Below are 15,673 nucleotides of genomic sequence, written 5' to 3'. Positions count from 1 at the left end.
TAAACACTTGAAGCGAACAAATAAAATTATAAAATTGACGAAATAGGAAAACTTTAAAGACGTTAAAAAATTATAAGTTAATATTTATGTGTTTTGTCTATTTATGTATTTGTTCATATATTTTATATATAAAATAAATTAAAAATATTCGAACCGAACTAGGCAGACATTTGCTCATTGCTTGGCTTGTTTACAAACCAAACCGAACAGAACGGCTCGTTTACAATCAAGCTAACCAAAATCTTGAAAGTGAAAGCCATCAACGTACCGTTGGAGAAACACATTAATATCCATTGCAACCAATTTCAAAATATTATCCATTACAAAAATATATCTTGTAACAGACATAACGGATACTTTCATTATCATTTCAAAACCCTAACTTCAACTTCATCTTCATCCTCTAATCTTCATACACATACATAATAATAATAAATATAATAATAATCCACAAATTGTTTACATCATTTTCACGATTCACTAGTTAATCAACACACAATATGAACAAAATGGATCTACCCTGTTTGGATCTGGGCTGTATCGATAACCAAACCACCCAAATCTCCGTCGATTCAGATACGTTGCCGTCAAATTCGAAGCCTCCAAAGGTGTGCACGTGCTTCTCTAGTTTATGTTATTGATAATGTTATTTTGTCGATTGTTTCGCTTTCGAATTAACTGATTTTGTGTAACTGTTAGTGAATACGTATGTACCCGCCTCAACACCGAGCGAGGCGGGTCAACCCACAAGATATAGACAAGAGACTTGAAATCAAGATATTATGAAGGCACAAAGCCAAAACCTATGCGCATGGCGCATATCACATATGCTCACGCATATCACATATGCTCATGCATCACATGCTCAGGCATCACATATGCTCACGCATCACATATGCTCACGCATATCACATCTGCGCGTGGCGCATATCACATGCTTGTGCATATCACATCTGCGCATGAAACATCTGCGCGTGAGAATAAAGAGAAGACCTCGCGCATCCTCAGGATAGGCGCATATCACACATGCACATAATCAACCTCGTCCTTATCCAAATCAGGATTAGGGCAACCTTGATTGTGCACGTCAGACAACCTTCCAGAAGGTATCTTTTTAAGGAATAAGAATATGCTGATGTTGACAGCTGCCAATGAAAGGTGGACAACTCAGCAAAACCCATGTGCTACCACGTGATTATAACCAATGAAAAAGCACCAGGTGTCTCAAGGACACGTGGCGCAAAGCAATTGGAGGAGGCCAAAAAGGCCCTAATTGGGTCTGAGCCCAATCATTGGAAACCCTAGCACTATAAATACCACATCAACTCCACAAGGAGAGGACACCCAATTACACAGTATTCAGCTATATTAAGCAATACACTCCAATTTCCTCACTCTCAGATTATTATCTTCTCCTACAAACTCTTATTCTCACACCGGAGGGTTACCCCAAAGAGGACCCCTCTGTCCCTTTTTGAGGGGTAAGTTTACGGTGCTGTTCATTTTGTAGGTGGAAGAATCCAGATCCCAGAGATCTATCGGTGAAATAGCATAATCACACCCGAGGAAAGTTGATCGTCTACCAGTGAGTCGATCTACGTTTCTTCATTGGCGCCATCGTCTACCAGGTAGTGGCACCATACCTCGTGTGGACAGGAGGTCTGCCCACTTTTTGAGGCAGGGAAGACAAGGAAAACTTGGTGGTAAACACCTGGGTTTTCTCAAGTCCCTTCGCCTGAGTAGGAGGATCCTGAACAACAGGGGTATCATCTTTCTTCTGTTTCTTACTGGCCCCTGCGCCAGTTTTCCCTTTAGCTTTACGCTTTAGTTGGGGCACCTCAGCCTCCTCCTCCTCCTCCTCTTCCGCGAGCTCCAGCTCGTAGTTCTCAAGCGCGTCTACAATACACGCAACAGAAAGGTTAGCCAAATCTGGTATTATAAAGGCATAAGCATAAGTACAAAGGCTTACCAGGCGCATCGCTGTCAAAGAGAAATCCCAGATCAACAGGGATGAACATGTCATCGAAGTGATCGGGGAAGCCAACCTCCCCAGCGCCCAGCGCGACGGAGCCACCCTCCATATGCTCATCATAGGCGGCGTGGACATACTCCTTGCTGACTGCACAAAACAAGTCAAATGATATCAGCAAAATGAATTATATTCGCGCAGAAGTAATGCAATGAGATTAACTTACACAAGCCGTCAACTTGGATAACGGGTTCAGTCGCGCTGTCGGCCCACCTCCTGCTCATACCAACCCTCACCAGCGCCTCCTCGCAAATGTTCTTGGCGGGGGATGGTTCGGCAGTCAACTTTTTAACCCAGGCGCCAGTTGGGTTCTTGAAGACACCCACATCCGCAGGCGCAGAAGAGATCGCGCGCATGGTCATGCGGATGGGGATCACACCAGCCTTAATGTAGAAAAATCTCTCAGACCAGTCATGAAGGCTCTTGAATGAAACAGTGCAGCACTTGACCTTCTGACTGCGAGGAATAAATGAGAACCAAGAATCTTGGATCTTGGGCTTATAAAAAAACTGAAAGAGCCGAGGGGTGGGCTCCTCGCGCTGAGATTTGCACATGAACTCAAAGTGAGTCATGCGCACGAGTCCAAACGGATGGACTAGGAATACATGAATCCCATAAAACCTAAGCAGCGCACCCACAAACCTTGTCATCGGGAGACGAAGGTTGCAGTGGGTGAAAAAATTGCAATAAAGGGATATATAGCCGGTGGGCGGGTCCGCCGCCGTTTGCCCGGCCGCCGGCAACATGCAGCCATACTCAGGGAGAAAACCCTGAGAGGCGATAAGGCTGTCAAAATCGGACTGCCTCAGTTTACAGGGGATCTCATCCCACTTCTTCACTGCCTTGGTCTTCCCTACCTCCTCCGATGAGGCCTCAGCAGCCCTCTTCCCCTTGCCGGTCTTCTTCAACGTAGACATTACTAGCGATTTCACACGGCGATTGCTGGGAGAGATTGTGTTGTCTGAGCTATCAGACATACAACTATAAAATCGGACAAAGGATGCTTCTGAAGAACAGAGATCTGGAAGCAGAAGACAGTTAATCGGAATAGAATGAAAGAAAGGAAAGCTTCGAATAAACAACAAAGAAGATAAAGAATAAAAACTCTAAGGGCTTGCTTTTATAGGCCCAGGAGAGAGAAAATTTGGTACTGATCGGACTTCACGCGCCCCCACTCGCAGGTGTAAGCCAACGCGAGCGCGACACGTGTCCCTGACACTGTGTGAGGGGACACGAAAAGAAACGATACAGGTGCTGCCAGAGTTCACGCGCCACCACTCGCAGGTACGGACCAACGCGAGCGCGACACGTGTTCCTGACACTATGTGAGGGGACATGAAAGGCAACTGTAGCACCTCGAGCACACGAAAGGTCTGACACGTCTCCATCACTGACGCATGTCAGCAACAACCAACCACGTACAGGGACGATTTGTTTTCAACCAAAAGGATAGAATTTCGCGCACCGATGAGTAATAAGAAGAAAAGACAAACCCTATTAAAAGAGCAAACTATTAAGTCTAATATCTATCTTACCTCGCTCGCGCGAGACAAGACAAACATTAGACTGGGGGGCTTGAAGAGGTATGTACCCGCCTCAACACCGAGCGAGGCGGGTCAACCCACAAGATATAGACAAGAGACTTGAAATCAAGATATTATGAAGGCACAAAGCCAAAACCTATGCGCATGGCGCATATCACATATGCTCACGCATATCACATATGCTCATGCATCACATGCTCAGGCATCACATATGCTCATGCATCACATATGCTCACACATCACATATGCTCACGCATATCACATGCTCACGCATATCACATCTGCGCGTGGCGCATCCGCGCGTGGCGCATATCACATGCTTGTGCATATCACATCTGCGCATGAAACATCTGCGGGTGAGAATAAAGAGAAGACCTCGCGCATCCTCAGGATAGGCGCATATCACACATGCACATAATCAACCTCGTCCTTATCCAAATCAGGATTAGGGCAACCTTGATTGTGCACGTCAGACAACCTTCCAGAAGGTATCTTTTTAAGGAATAAGAATATGCTGATGTTGACAGCTGCCAATGAAAGGTGGACAACTCAGCAAAACCCATGTGCTACCACGTGATTATAACCAATGAAAAAGCACCAGGTGTCTCAAGGACACGTGGCGCAAAGCAATTGGAGGAGGCCAAAAATGCCCTAATTGGGCCTGAGCCCAATCATTGGAAACCCTAGCACTATAAATACCACATCAACTCCACAAGGAGAGGACACCCAATTACACAGTATTCAGCTATATTAAGCAATACACTCCAATTTCCTCACTCTCAGATTATTATCTTCTCCTACAAACTCTTATTCTCACACCGGAGGGTTACCCCAAAGAGGACCCCTCTGTCCCTTTCTGAGGGGTAAGTTTACGGTGCTGTTCATTTTGTAGGTGGAAGAATCCAGATCCCAGAGATCCATCGGTGAAATAGCATAATCACACCCGAGGAAAGTTGATCGTCTACCAGTGAGTCGATCTACGTTTCTTCAGTTAGGTTTATCCGTTCTAGGTTTTCGGTATTGGTCATCTGATCTTTGACTATTACTTTAGAAATTTGCAGGCATTTTAAGATTGTTGTATGAGTATATATGATTAGGAACTATGAAAGTGTTGGGTTAGTGGGTTGGTGGGTTGAATTGCGTAACCCGAACAGACCCATATTATTATTCAAAAGAGTTCAGCCCCTGCACGCACGTAAATTTGGGTCAATCCGAACACGGCCCGTTTAGCCCATTTGTTTAAATTAGTCATACGTGTTGACAATTTATAAGCGGGTTTTTGGGTATTATCGGTAACGTGTTTAATGGTGAGTATAAGTGGTACAACTAGATAATATGGTGTGACACTAACATTATTATAACTAAACATGTAAAACGGAAAAAAACAAAAATAAAAATATAAAGTTTCTTTTTTTTTAACACGTAAACGGGTTAACGGGTCAACCTGTTTTTATAGGGGTTAACCCGAACGTGGCCTGTTTTAAATATGGGTCAACCCTAACCGACCCGTTTTTTATACGGGTCGTGTTAGTCAACCCAAAACCTGTATTTTTTCGGTTTGGGTTCAGGTCGGATTTCGGGCCATGTCAAGAATTGCTGTCCCTATATGAAATATGATAAAGCTGGATTCATAGTTTGTTAATCTCAATCCCAAATTTGATTATAAACTTATAATCAGATGATATTTGGTTGTTGCTACATCATGTAATAATTATTGGGTCTCATTTCTCATTTATGTCTTGTTTTATGTTAAAATACAGAATAAGGTGTCAAAGCAGGGAAATCAATCAAGCCCTCGTGTTCTTAACCGATTAACAACTCAAATAAAAAGGCCGACTAGACGTAAAACTTCACCGCTCAGCTGGTTTCCGCGCAAGAAAGGTGATTCATACTTAACGAGAAAGTTAAAGTTGCTTCAGGTATTGAAAACATATTCATTTATTTAGGCAAAGTCAAAACAAATGGTCTTACCATTTTAATCTCAGGAAGTAGATGGCATGTGCTCAACTCTAGACTAGACACTCGGTGACACAAATCCCCATTTTTCAAAAGTCCTTAGAGAAAAAATTGCGGTTCGTGAAGCTGCTAACAAGGCGATAGAGGCCCGAAAGGCTGCATTAGTTGAAGCATCCTGGTGTCGTATACTTCGGGCATCAAGGTAATCTGCAAACTCCATTCTTTAAAACAGAACATTACTATTGTTCTTGATTTATATTATGTTTAATTATGTATGTACTAACAGGATTGATAGTAAAGAAGCTGAAGATGTGTCATTGAAAGCAGAAAAGAGTGCAAATGAAGCTTTTGAATTTGCAAAAGAAATAGGAGTGATCATGTATGACATACAAGATTGTCCAAGAAAGCATTACAAAATAGAAACATCGAGCGTAAAAGGAGGCAAATCTACAACTCACAAGGTTACAACATCGTTTGACACAGCATTTGAGGTTGATAAACAAGTGGCAGCTGCTGTGAAAGCTGCATTCGTCAAGCTTTCAACTTCTGCATCCATTGGGCAACAAGAATTCAAAGAAATCTTGAAAAAAATCAGTCAAAATCCCGATTTAGATGAAAATTGTCAAGATTCGTGTGAGTTGACTTCTGAATGTGAGTCAGATGCTGGTATTGAATTTGAATCAAAATCCCACAAAAACGAGATGGAATCGAATAAGGAAATCCTTGTGGACATGATGTTGCAGAGGTTAAGATGTTTACATGAAGAAGAACTTGCTTCCCTTGCAACTATAGTTGCAACATGCGGTCTAAATGCTGCGTTAGCTGAATCCGAAAACGGTCTTCGTGTTGCTAATAATAGTGGCGAGCGTGTTTCTTCCAAAATCTCACTTCCGGGTCTGGACAAGTTCCTAGTCAAGCATTTGACCCGACTTGAAAAAGAGATACAAGATGCAAAAACTGCTAAAACTAAAGAAACATTACACAAAGACAAGGTTACAAAACCGTTGGAGGCTGTTAACGTTCCTGATTTGGGAAGTATGCTAACAAAGCATACTTCAAAGCTTGAGAAAGAGATAGCAGAGATTAAGAAGAAACATGGAAATGAATATGAACCCGTCACTAAAGGGAAACCGTCTGAAAGACTTAAACAAGACAACGATAGCATACCGAGCCTCGGTGAGGTTTTGGTAAAGTGAGTGTCACGTCTTGAAAAAGAGGTGCAAGAAGCAAAGAAGGAAAAAGAAAATGTGAACATAAACAGAGATAAAATAAGTAAAGAAAAGGTAATAAATGATGATAATAATAATAATGTTGAGAGTTTGGATACAGTTTTGGTAAAACATGTTTCAAGGCTTGAGAAAGATAAAATGGCTTTTGGGGACATGAAGGAGGAAGTGAAGGGGAATAGAAGAGATAAAAAGATGGATTTGGAGCATGGTGAAGGCGGTTTGGACCAAATTTTGGTCAAACCCAAGTCAAGGCTCGAGAAGGAGGTGGTTGCTGATGTGGTGGAACCCGATAACCAGGTTAAGAACCCGGTGGTGGCTAAGAGGGAAGCGAGGGAGAGAGAGTTGCAGGAAGCGTGGGGAGGTATGAGTTTTGGTAACTCGATACGTCCACGTGTTTCTAGGCTTCAAAGAGAAAAGGCGAGTTTTTTATAATTTAAAATTTGAAAAATGGGATTTTTTTTTTGTTTTTATTTTTTATGATTTTTGTTTGTGTAGGCTGCTTGGATTAAAGCCGAGGAAGCGGAAAGGAGAGCGGATGGAGAGTTAAGTGCCGTTTAAGGTCTAAGATAAAGTTGTTCATCAGTTCTGTAAAGCGTCGATGAACGATCTAATTTGTCTTTTTAATGTTTAGAGTTTTATGAACTCAAGTGTCAAATGTCAATGAACCGTCATTTGTTTGATGCTTATGGGTCAAAAGAACACGATTCAGGCTGGGTTTTTCATTTTCTGTAACATGTATAAATTAAATCGTTTCACATGTTTACTTGTTACCAAATCAGTTGCAGCGTGTATGGTAAATTTCTCACTAGTAAGGGTAAGAATGATAATTTCATTTGCACCTGCTAACAATTTGCAAATTATATAACTTATAAGCAATAGTTTATCATACAACAACTAGGTCCACGATATCGAAGAAATATATATACTGGATGAATTTCATATATCATATTCTTTAATTTATACTGTTAAGTTGTGATGATTGTAGGTGGAAATATAAGCCAAACGATAACCTAAATGGATAATCGTTTTAATTTAGAGTCGTGTCGTCCAATCCTAACACACTATATAATAACCAAGCGCTAGTAAACGGGCTTATGTTTTTGCTTGAACTTGTTTATACTCAACTCCACTTATAACGAGCCAATCCTTAGTAGCCCAGGAGCGGCTCGTGTATACCACATGGGATAACATGTCCACAAGTAGTTTTAAATAAATTAACCCATTTTGTGAAGTTTGAACTTCTAATCATACATGTGCATAATGCATCAAATAGTTTTGACTTTTTGTTGCTTGCAATTCATAGATGCTGACTTAGAATGTACATCAAGACAGGCAAGTCACCCATTAACTAATTGTTTGTGTGCATTTTATGCCATTTAAGAAGCTAGGCTGTCTTATTTATGTTATGTTAAGACTTAAGATTATATTTAGATGGTTGATAAATTGCTAGCTTTGGTTATATTATAAGCAAGTATATTGTTTGAATCTAAGACATGTTAAATATATAAGCCTCAATTAGATTTCATAAACTTATAGGGTTCTTTCTTCTTCCCCAATCTCTCTAAACTTGACCCTAACATAAAACATTGATCACTTACATAAAATAATAATACTACTACTAAACTTATGATCACCTAACCTTAAAACAAACACATACCTACCATTCTATGATCTTTAGCATTACTAACATCAACTAAAAAGATTATAAGTTTCAGACCATTTTAACTGTCAAGTCTTTTAAGACACCGAATGTCGCCCCCTTCTCGAAGGTGTCGATACCGGTTTCACATCATCCGCGTGGTTACCCGACCCAAGACTTCCCGACGAATCCGACTCACTATTCTCCCCGGTCCCACCTTTGCTTGACCATATTTTAGTCAACATTCTCTTTGTAGCTAACAGACCTTTCACTTTATGAACCGGACGGTCCGGGCCCTTGTCGGCTAGCGAGCTCTTTGCATGACCACCGTTGCGTTCGAGCCTCAACGAGGCAACCTCACCCCGTAATGCCCTGAGCTCTTCTGCTGTAGCCACCGCATCCCAGTCTTCTTCCGTGTTGGTTGTGGTTGACCTTGAGCTGCCGTGGGACGCACTGTTGAGGTCTTTGAATGGTTTAGGTAGGTCCGGTGTGCTGCTACCGGATGAAGCTGTGGCCCGAACCTGTTCAAAGAAGAGGACTTGAACCACTACACGCAGCGGAAGCCTCTCGTTTTGAACTGCGTGCATGCATGCATCGGCCGAAAGCTTCTTGCAGTCCATTAGCCTGCATATTCTCTTCCTATCACTCTTACTGATCCCCGGGTGTGCCTGCACGTTACAAAGTTGTAAGTAATAATCAGGTTTTCGGGTTGGCAAACACCCCGCTTAAAAAAAATGGGTTGTGTTCGGCTTGACCAGTTTAGTTAAAACACTTAAACGACTCGTGCTCGGGTTGATATGTTTTTAACAAAAATTAAGAAATGGGTCGTGTTCAGGTTGAATGATTCAACCCACAACCTATCAAGTAGCTCGACACTATTGACAACAATAAGCTATGAGTGTTTCTGTATTGTACCTTCAGATACATATCTATGGCCCGATATATCCCATCATGGGCCGGTCTTGAAAACCCAGAAACCGTCTCAGCAAGATCAGTAAACATAGATAACGGTAGGTTCGGGTCCTTTGCAATCTCAGCAAGATAAGAATCAACAAGTTTCGCCACCATTAACTTTGAAGCTTCCGATAATATTCCCCCGGTTGACCGCCTCGCTTCTTGAATCTCATTTCCCGGGTCTTGATCCCGAACCATAAACTCCTCAACTATTTTCTGAACCGTCTCCACATCATAAACCATGGGCTCACCTTCTTTGGTCCGAATCAAAAGATCATTAACCGACGCCTCCTCGAGCTGTTGACCAACCCGTTTGACCAACTCCATCACCCCCGTTTCCCCCAAGTCAACAACCATAGCCATTTTCAAAAGCTTTAACAAGAACCCACACGACAAACTACCTTTCTCGTTTGGCAATAACCGAACAATCGTGTCAACAACCAACCGAGCTTTAATCATATCACCACTCGCTACCACACCTTTGTTAAACCCAGGTAACCTTCTAGAAGCAAACGCCTTTAACGCTTCGCCAATCACTTCATCATGAACCAAACCCTTGTTTAAAATATTAACGAGAACCCGTTTGTACAAATCGAGCTCCAGCTCAGCAAGATCCTCCACCCACCAATCCGCCGGTACGGTCATGCTTCTAACACCTCCATTTAACACATGGTTATTGTTTTCTTCCGGAAGCTTCTTACGGTTATAAGTATAAGACCAGTCAACTTTAGAAACATCAGCTGAAACCTTACTAACTATAGCATCAATACAATGACTAACTAGCTTTAACTCCTCGCATAACAGCATAACCGATCTGGTCGTTAGTAGTACGATGATAGAATCCTTCCAGCTTCTAAACACGCTCGAGTTTAGAAACACATCGATTTTGTAAATAAGGTTACCTTTCTCCATCGTCTCGTGCATTTCAAGATACTCGGCTGCACAACGCGCGTTCACAACGTTGTACGCGTTTAAGGTTACGGTCATACCATAACAGAACTTCGCGCATATCTCAAATGCAGCAGGTCCGCCTGGGATGTCATGAATATCGATTTCGTCACCGTTCCCAACACCTTCGTTCGTGCTTGCTACTAGTTTTTGTAATCGAGCGCTCTTCAACAACAATGGAAACTACAACATTGATTATCGATAAAGTATTATTTCGAAAGTAACGAATCATGAAATTAACGGGTTGGAAGGCTCGGTCTTACCTTATGAAGATAGAACCTTGCATCTCCGATATTAATAACGATATCGGTTGCTAACTCTGATGCTACATACCTGCATAGCAAGAAAGTGTTCTTAACAACAAACTAATCACTAAATTAACCCGATAATTTAATCAAGAAATCGATGTTTATAATCATTAATTCAAGAACTAAACAATACAAATCAATGTTTATTTACATATTAACAAATCAACAAATAAAACATTAAAGAATATGAAATAAAAACTTACCAAACATTGTTTTCAGACTGAAATGAATCAGGCTTGGATCCAAGTTTCATGAACTTCATATTTTGCAGCTTCAAAACCCCAAACTAATTATCTTGAATTCACCTCAAAGCAAGTCAAAATCATTGAAACCCCCAAATTTCAAAACCACCAAACCCTGAAAAAAGCAAAAAAAATAAAAATATTTCAAGATTGGATTTTTATTTCAAGATTCTTGAATTAGGGTTCAAGATGGATGATTTCTTGATGAATCTTTTGTGGGTTTTTGGAAACAAGGGAGAAGAAATGAGATCTGAGTAAAGGGTTGAAATATATATCATTTGCTGAGAATCTTGAGTGGGGGGTATTTTGGTAATTTGGCGATGACTTGAAGATGAAGAAGAGAGGATGAGATCATGGGAGTGTGTCCTGGTTCAGAGGCAAAGCCCACGGACTCCGGGTGACCCGGATGGATCAGGAGACAAAGCCAACAGTAACACACACTCTTCTAACTAAACTACTCTTTCTCTCTCTAGAAAACCAGTAGAGAGAGAGGATAATAACACATTAAAATCCATAACTGCAAACACAACTCTGCTTTTTCTTGTCTCTTTCTTTTTTATTAAATCTTGAATATTTGACTTTAAAAAATTTATTTTTTTCCTTAATAGTATATATTTAATCTTTATCTTCAAGTTCCAATTTTTAGAATTTCTTATTAAATCTTGAAAATTGATTTTAAAATATTTATCTATTTTTTTGATAGTAAAACTTTAATATTTATACTTCAAATCCCATTTTTTATAATTTTTCTCTTTTTTTATTAAATCTTAATTATTGACTTACAAAATGTAACTTTCTTTTAATGGTAAAAATTTAATCTTTATACTTCAAGTTTCATTTTTTTAAGATTTTAGAATTTTTTAAGTAGGGGATTTATAGAAAAATTTTAGGAGAGCAAAAAATATTTTTGAGTGCATCTAGGTAGTCTGGTTTTAATAGCGGACTTTAACTAATTTTTGGTAAGATGACAATTGACAAGTTTGTTTATTAGAGAAGCGGATTTGAATAAAGAAAACAAAAAAAATCAATTTGAAAGTGACTTGGAAACGAATAAACATCTGAAAAAAAAAGGTTTTTTTTTTCAAATCCGCTACTTCGATAAACTAGTTGAAGTCGCGGACTACCTAAATGCACTAAAAAATATATTGCACGCTTAAAAACACCTTAAATTTCTCTAAATATCTAATAATAATAATAACAAAAACAATTTTAAAGCCCTAAAAAAACTAAAGAAATAAAATTACCGTTAAAGATCAAGAAGCCCTGCAAAACATATGGAAAACAGCATCTTGGAATCAGTTACAATAAGCCATAGAAACGGCAGGCAACAAGCATCTATTACTCTGTTTTAGTACAAGAAACCCAATTAAAAAATTAATAATTTTAGAGCCATCAAGATCACAAAAACAGTTATTATTTTACAAGTTAAATCACAACCCATTTGCCCACTTGTATTTAAGAATATAAAAAAAACAGCATATTTACAAACAAAGTTCACATTTTGTGGATCATATAGTTTACTTCTACTATTCAAGAAAATATATGCAGAAACAGAGCATCCTTATGAACAGTTACCCTGTTTGTAAAGAAGACAAGCCAATAGCTTTTGATCTTTAGAATCTTGCACTTTTGCTTTCTTTGAAAACAAAGATAAATTGGGTGTTGGGATAAAAGATGAAACAGAGCTTTCAATTGGCAATAATAATAATCTTTTTGGTTTGATTTTGTGTTGGGTGAGTTGTGTTTTTGTAGGGGTGTAGTGATTAAGATGAAGACTAAATAAGCCAATCTGATGCTATGATATATGCACGCCAATGCTGACAGGATGCTTTTAATGTGGACTAGTACTTCCTTTTGTAATTTGGTTATTGATCATGTTCATACTCATTTGATTACCTTTTTAAACTAGACTGTTTTCAACTATATTTCTTTTTTTTTACCGACAAACGAATATTTAAATTGGCTATTGGCTAAATCTATCATATAGGGATACACTCTTTCTTTATCCGGAAAAAAATCTCACCTAAGGCTAACACCCGTGAACACTCTAAGGGGGTGTTTGGTAGAGGGATTTGATTGGGGAGAAATGGAATTAGAAATATTTCTTTTGTTTGTTTTCCACTTTTCATTTATATTTCTCTTTCTATTTCTCTAAAACTAGAGAATTCCATTTCTCTTTAAAACAAAGAGAAATCCATTTCTCAGCAGCCTCCTCATAGCATGTCACCACCTCGTCTCCGGCCACCACCCCGTCTCCGGCCACCATCCCGTCTCCAAGTCTGCAACCGCCACCTCGTCTCCAAGTCTGCAACCGCCACCCCGTCTCCGCCGTTCACAGTGGTGAACGCAGAGATGGTAACCGGTTGTAGGTTGCAGGTGGTACGGGTGAACGGAGATTAGGGTTTCAAGTGGTGGTTCGTGGTAGGTTAGGGTTTTCAGATGGTCGGGTGATTGTGGTCGCAGATGGGTGACAGTGGTGGTGGAAATCGGCGGTGGTTGCAGGTGGCTTCTGATTATCATCATCATCGCCACCACAACCACCACCACAAAATCTCCAAAAAGGCAGTGATGACAGATCTGAGCCTTCTTTTTCTATATCTTATGTTCCAAAAATTTGAATCTTTTTAATTTCTTGTGTACTGTGGTTGAAGAAGGGGGTTTGGTGGCGGCAGCCGGTGGTGGTGGGCTGTGGTTGAAGAAAGGGCTGTGGTGGTGGTGCTGGTGGTGTGGGGCTGTGGTGGTGGTGGGGCTGTGGTGGTGGGGCTGCGGTGGTGAGTGGTGTCAGGTTGGGTGGAGGTGGGGTTGGGTATGGTAGAGTTCTCTGTTTATTTTCTCGTGTACCAAACAAGAGAAATGATTCTCATTCTCCATACCAATTCTCTTTCTCTACAATTCCATTTCCATTTCTATTTTCTCTCTCCATTTCCATTCTCTGTACCAAACACCCCCTAAGTTCAAATATCCAGCTAGTGAATTTCAACTAGTTTTTTAGAATAAAGCTTGATTTAATACTTTTTAACTAGTTATTTTTTGTTTTTAATTATTTAGGCCAAGTGTGTGTGTGTGGGGGGGGGGGGGGGGGTGGGGGGGCTTCATATGGGCATGTAGGGGTGTATAGAAAACCAAAATAATCTACCCATAATAAAATTAACTGAAGAAACCGAACCCGTATAACTGAACCATACAAATAACCAGTGAGTTGGTTTAGTGATTTTCTATAAACCGGTCGCGTATGGTTAATAAGGTTTCGATAACCGTCAAAACCGAACCGTTTATATACATATTTTTAATATTATAGATTATATGTATTTTTTTAATGCTATGTAAGATACTATTATATACATATCTTGTAATAACAGTTTTTTTTCATTGTCAAAATAAAATTAAAGCCTAAACTTTAAGGCTCAAATATTTTTCATTTATATTGTTCTAAGTTATTTATAGCAAGGCCAAATTCACAGTTAATTTACCCATAATCGACTCGTTATAATCTTTAAAACCGATAACCTAAACTGCTATTAACCGTCATCTCAGTTTGGTTGTGATATTAAGCCAAAACCGACTTAAACCGACCAATACACACCCATATCAACATGTATAGGCATTAAACATAATTACACAAATGGCACAGTGGATACCAAGGGGCATATGGTGAGCGAACTGGCTCTTGAGCATGGAGTCCTTATTTGTTTCACCAATCACGCACACACATTGTTTTTTGTTTCTTTTTGTTTTTTTTTTATTTAATTTACTTGTTAAACCGTATAAGTGGATTTTGTTACGTACATTTGTTTGTTTGTTCATCCATGTCATTAATCATGTTAGAATTTTTCTTTTATGTGTCCACTATTATTTGTCCACCATCAAACACAATCTAGTTGTCTTTGTTAACCCCTTACCATCACTTGTTATGCTTACAAACCCCATCCTTTACTCACATAGACCAGTAAGATATCGAAGCCTCACCGTTGTACCCTTAAATATAGCTATTTAAAATGCATCCGCTCGCACCCGATCAAACCACCAAACACCATATCCCCTAAAACCCTAAGTTGCAAACCGAAATCAAAAGAAAGGAAAACACAAGCCTAGTATCAATAAGAGTCGTATGCAAAAAAATCAAGATAATCGGCATGGTCCGTATATGCAAAAACCCTAGGTTAGAATATTGATCGAATAAACCTAGTTCTTAGCCACAAACTAACAATAATCAACATTAATATTCGGAGAGAATCAAAATACATAGCTGCATATGAAGAAAAATCCAAATATTGCGTCTTCGGGTTGAAAAGCTTCAACCACGATGACTCATGTGCAAAGAATGGCATTTTTGCACTTAACTTGACCTAGTTGATTGTTGACCTAAACGTCCCATATTAGGTATACAACCCTGTCTAGATAAATCTTAATGAACGAGATATCTCGTCAACTGTTTAACCGAAAACATGCATGAGAGCATCCACAATTTGGAAGTCATAAAACCCATTTATAAATAAACAGAGGTAATGCAATTGTCTATTATTGTATAAAAAGAAAGGTTATATTAACCTTTTAGAGTATGTGTTATGAGAGGTGTGATTTAGGTTATGTCAAAGATGCAGTTTGTAGCTTCCACTTTGAAAAATGAGGTTTCCACAAACATAACAAATACATGTGTTATGACGAGTGAGGTGGGAATAGATTAAAAAAAACACCTAAATGGCTCTCTTATGCACTAGTAGTCTTTCACGCCTCTAAGACCGTCCTCTATGGGCGTCAATGGGGGTTCCATTGGGGCTTTGATTCCCTTGCACACCGCAGAAGGGCGCCTTTGGGGGGGGGGGG

At 39.7% G+C, this 15,673-nt stretch overlaps 2 protein-coding genes across 5 annotated transcripts; one reads left to right on the top strand and one right to left on the bottom strand.

The window, feature by feature from the left end:
- The first annotated feature begins 444 nt into the window (after positions 1 to 444).
- LOC143594558 (uncharacterized) lies at positions 445 to 7,448 on the top strand. Of its 4 annotated transcripts, XR_013146354.1 has the most exons (5): positions 445 to 608; positions 5,334 to 5,492; positions 5,559 to 5,731; positions 5,816 to 7,175; positions 7,254 to 7,448. XR_013146354.1 is itself a non-coding variant. In XM_077073835.1 (4 exons), the coding sequence occupies exon 4, from the start codon at positions 5,907 to 5,909 to the stop codon at positions 6,723 to 6,725; it is 819 nt and encodes a 272-aa protein (XP_076929950.1). In that variant the 5' UTR covers positions 445 to 608; positions 5,334 to 5,492; positions 5,559 to 5,731; positions 5,816 to 5,906; the 3' UTR covers positions 6,726 to 7,448. The 4 variants fall into 4 exon arrangements, 1 of the variants encoding a protein (XP_076929950.1); XR_013146356.1 differs by having other exon boundaries at positions 5,334 to 5,731; XM_077073835.1 differs by having other exon boundaries at positions 5,816 to 7,448.
- Positions 7,449 to 8,279: 831 nt separating this feature from the next.
- On the bottom strand, positions 8,280 to 11,340 carry LOC143594560 (phototropic-responsive NPH3 family protein NPY2-like). The gene is made up of 4 exons (XM_077073837.1): positions 10,811 to 11,340; positions 10,563 to 10,632; positions 9,313 to 10,482; positions 8,280 to 9,065 (listed from the first exon to the last, which is right to left on the bottom strand). The coding sequence occupies exons 1-4, from the start codon at positions 10,867 to 10,869 to the stop codon at positions 8,496 to 8,498; spliced, it is 1,869 nt and encodes a 622-aa protein (XP_076929952.1). The 5' UTR covers positions 10,870 to 11,340; the 3' UTR covers positions 8,280 to 8,495.
- Positions 11,341 to 15,673: the final 4,333 nt, after the last annotated feature.

This window comes from Bidens hawaiensis, unplaced genomic scaffold, assembly GCF_021521415.1.
Source record: "Bidens hawaiensis isolate Kalapana, Puna unplaced genomic scaffold, B.hawaiensis_p1.1 tig00043870_1, whole genome shotgun sequence".
NCBI classification, from domain to species: domain Eukaryota; kingdom Viridiplantae; phylum Streptophyta; class Magnoliopsida; order Asterales; family Asteraceae; genus Bidens; species Bidens hawaiensis.
The sequence above is the reverse complement of the archived record's forward strand: the minus strand, read 5'-3'. Positions and strand labels throughout refer to the sequence as shown.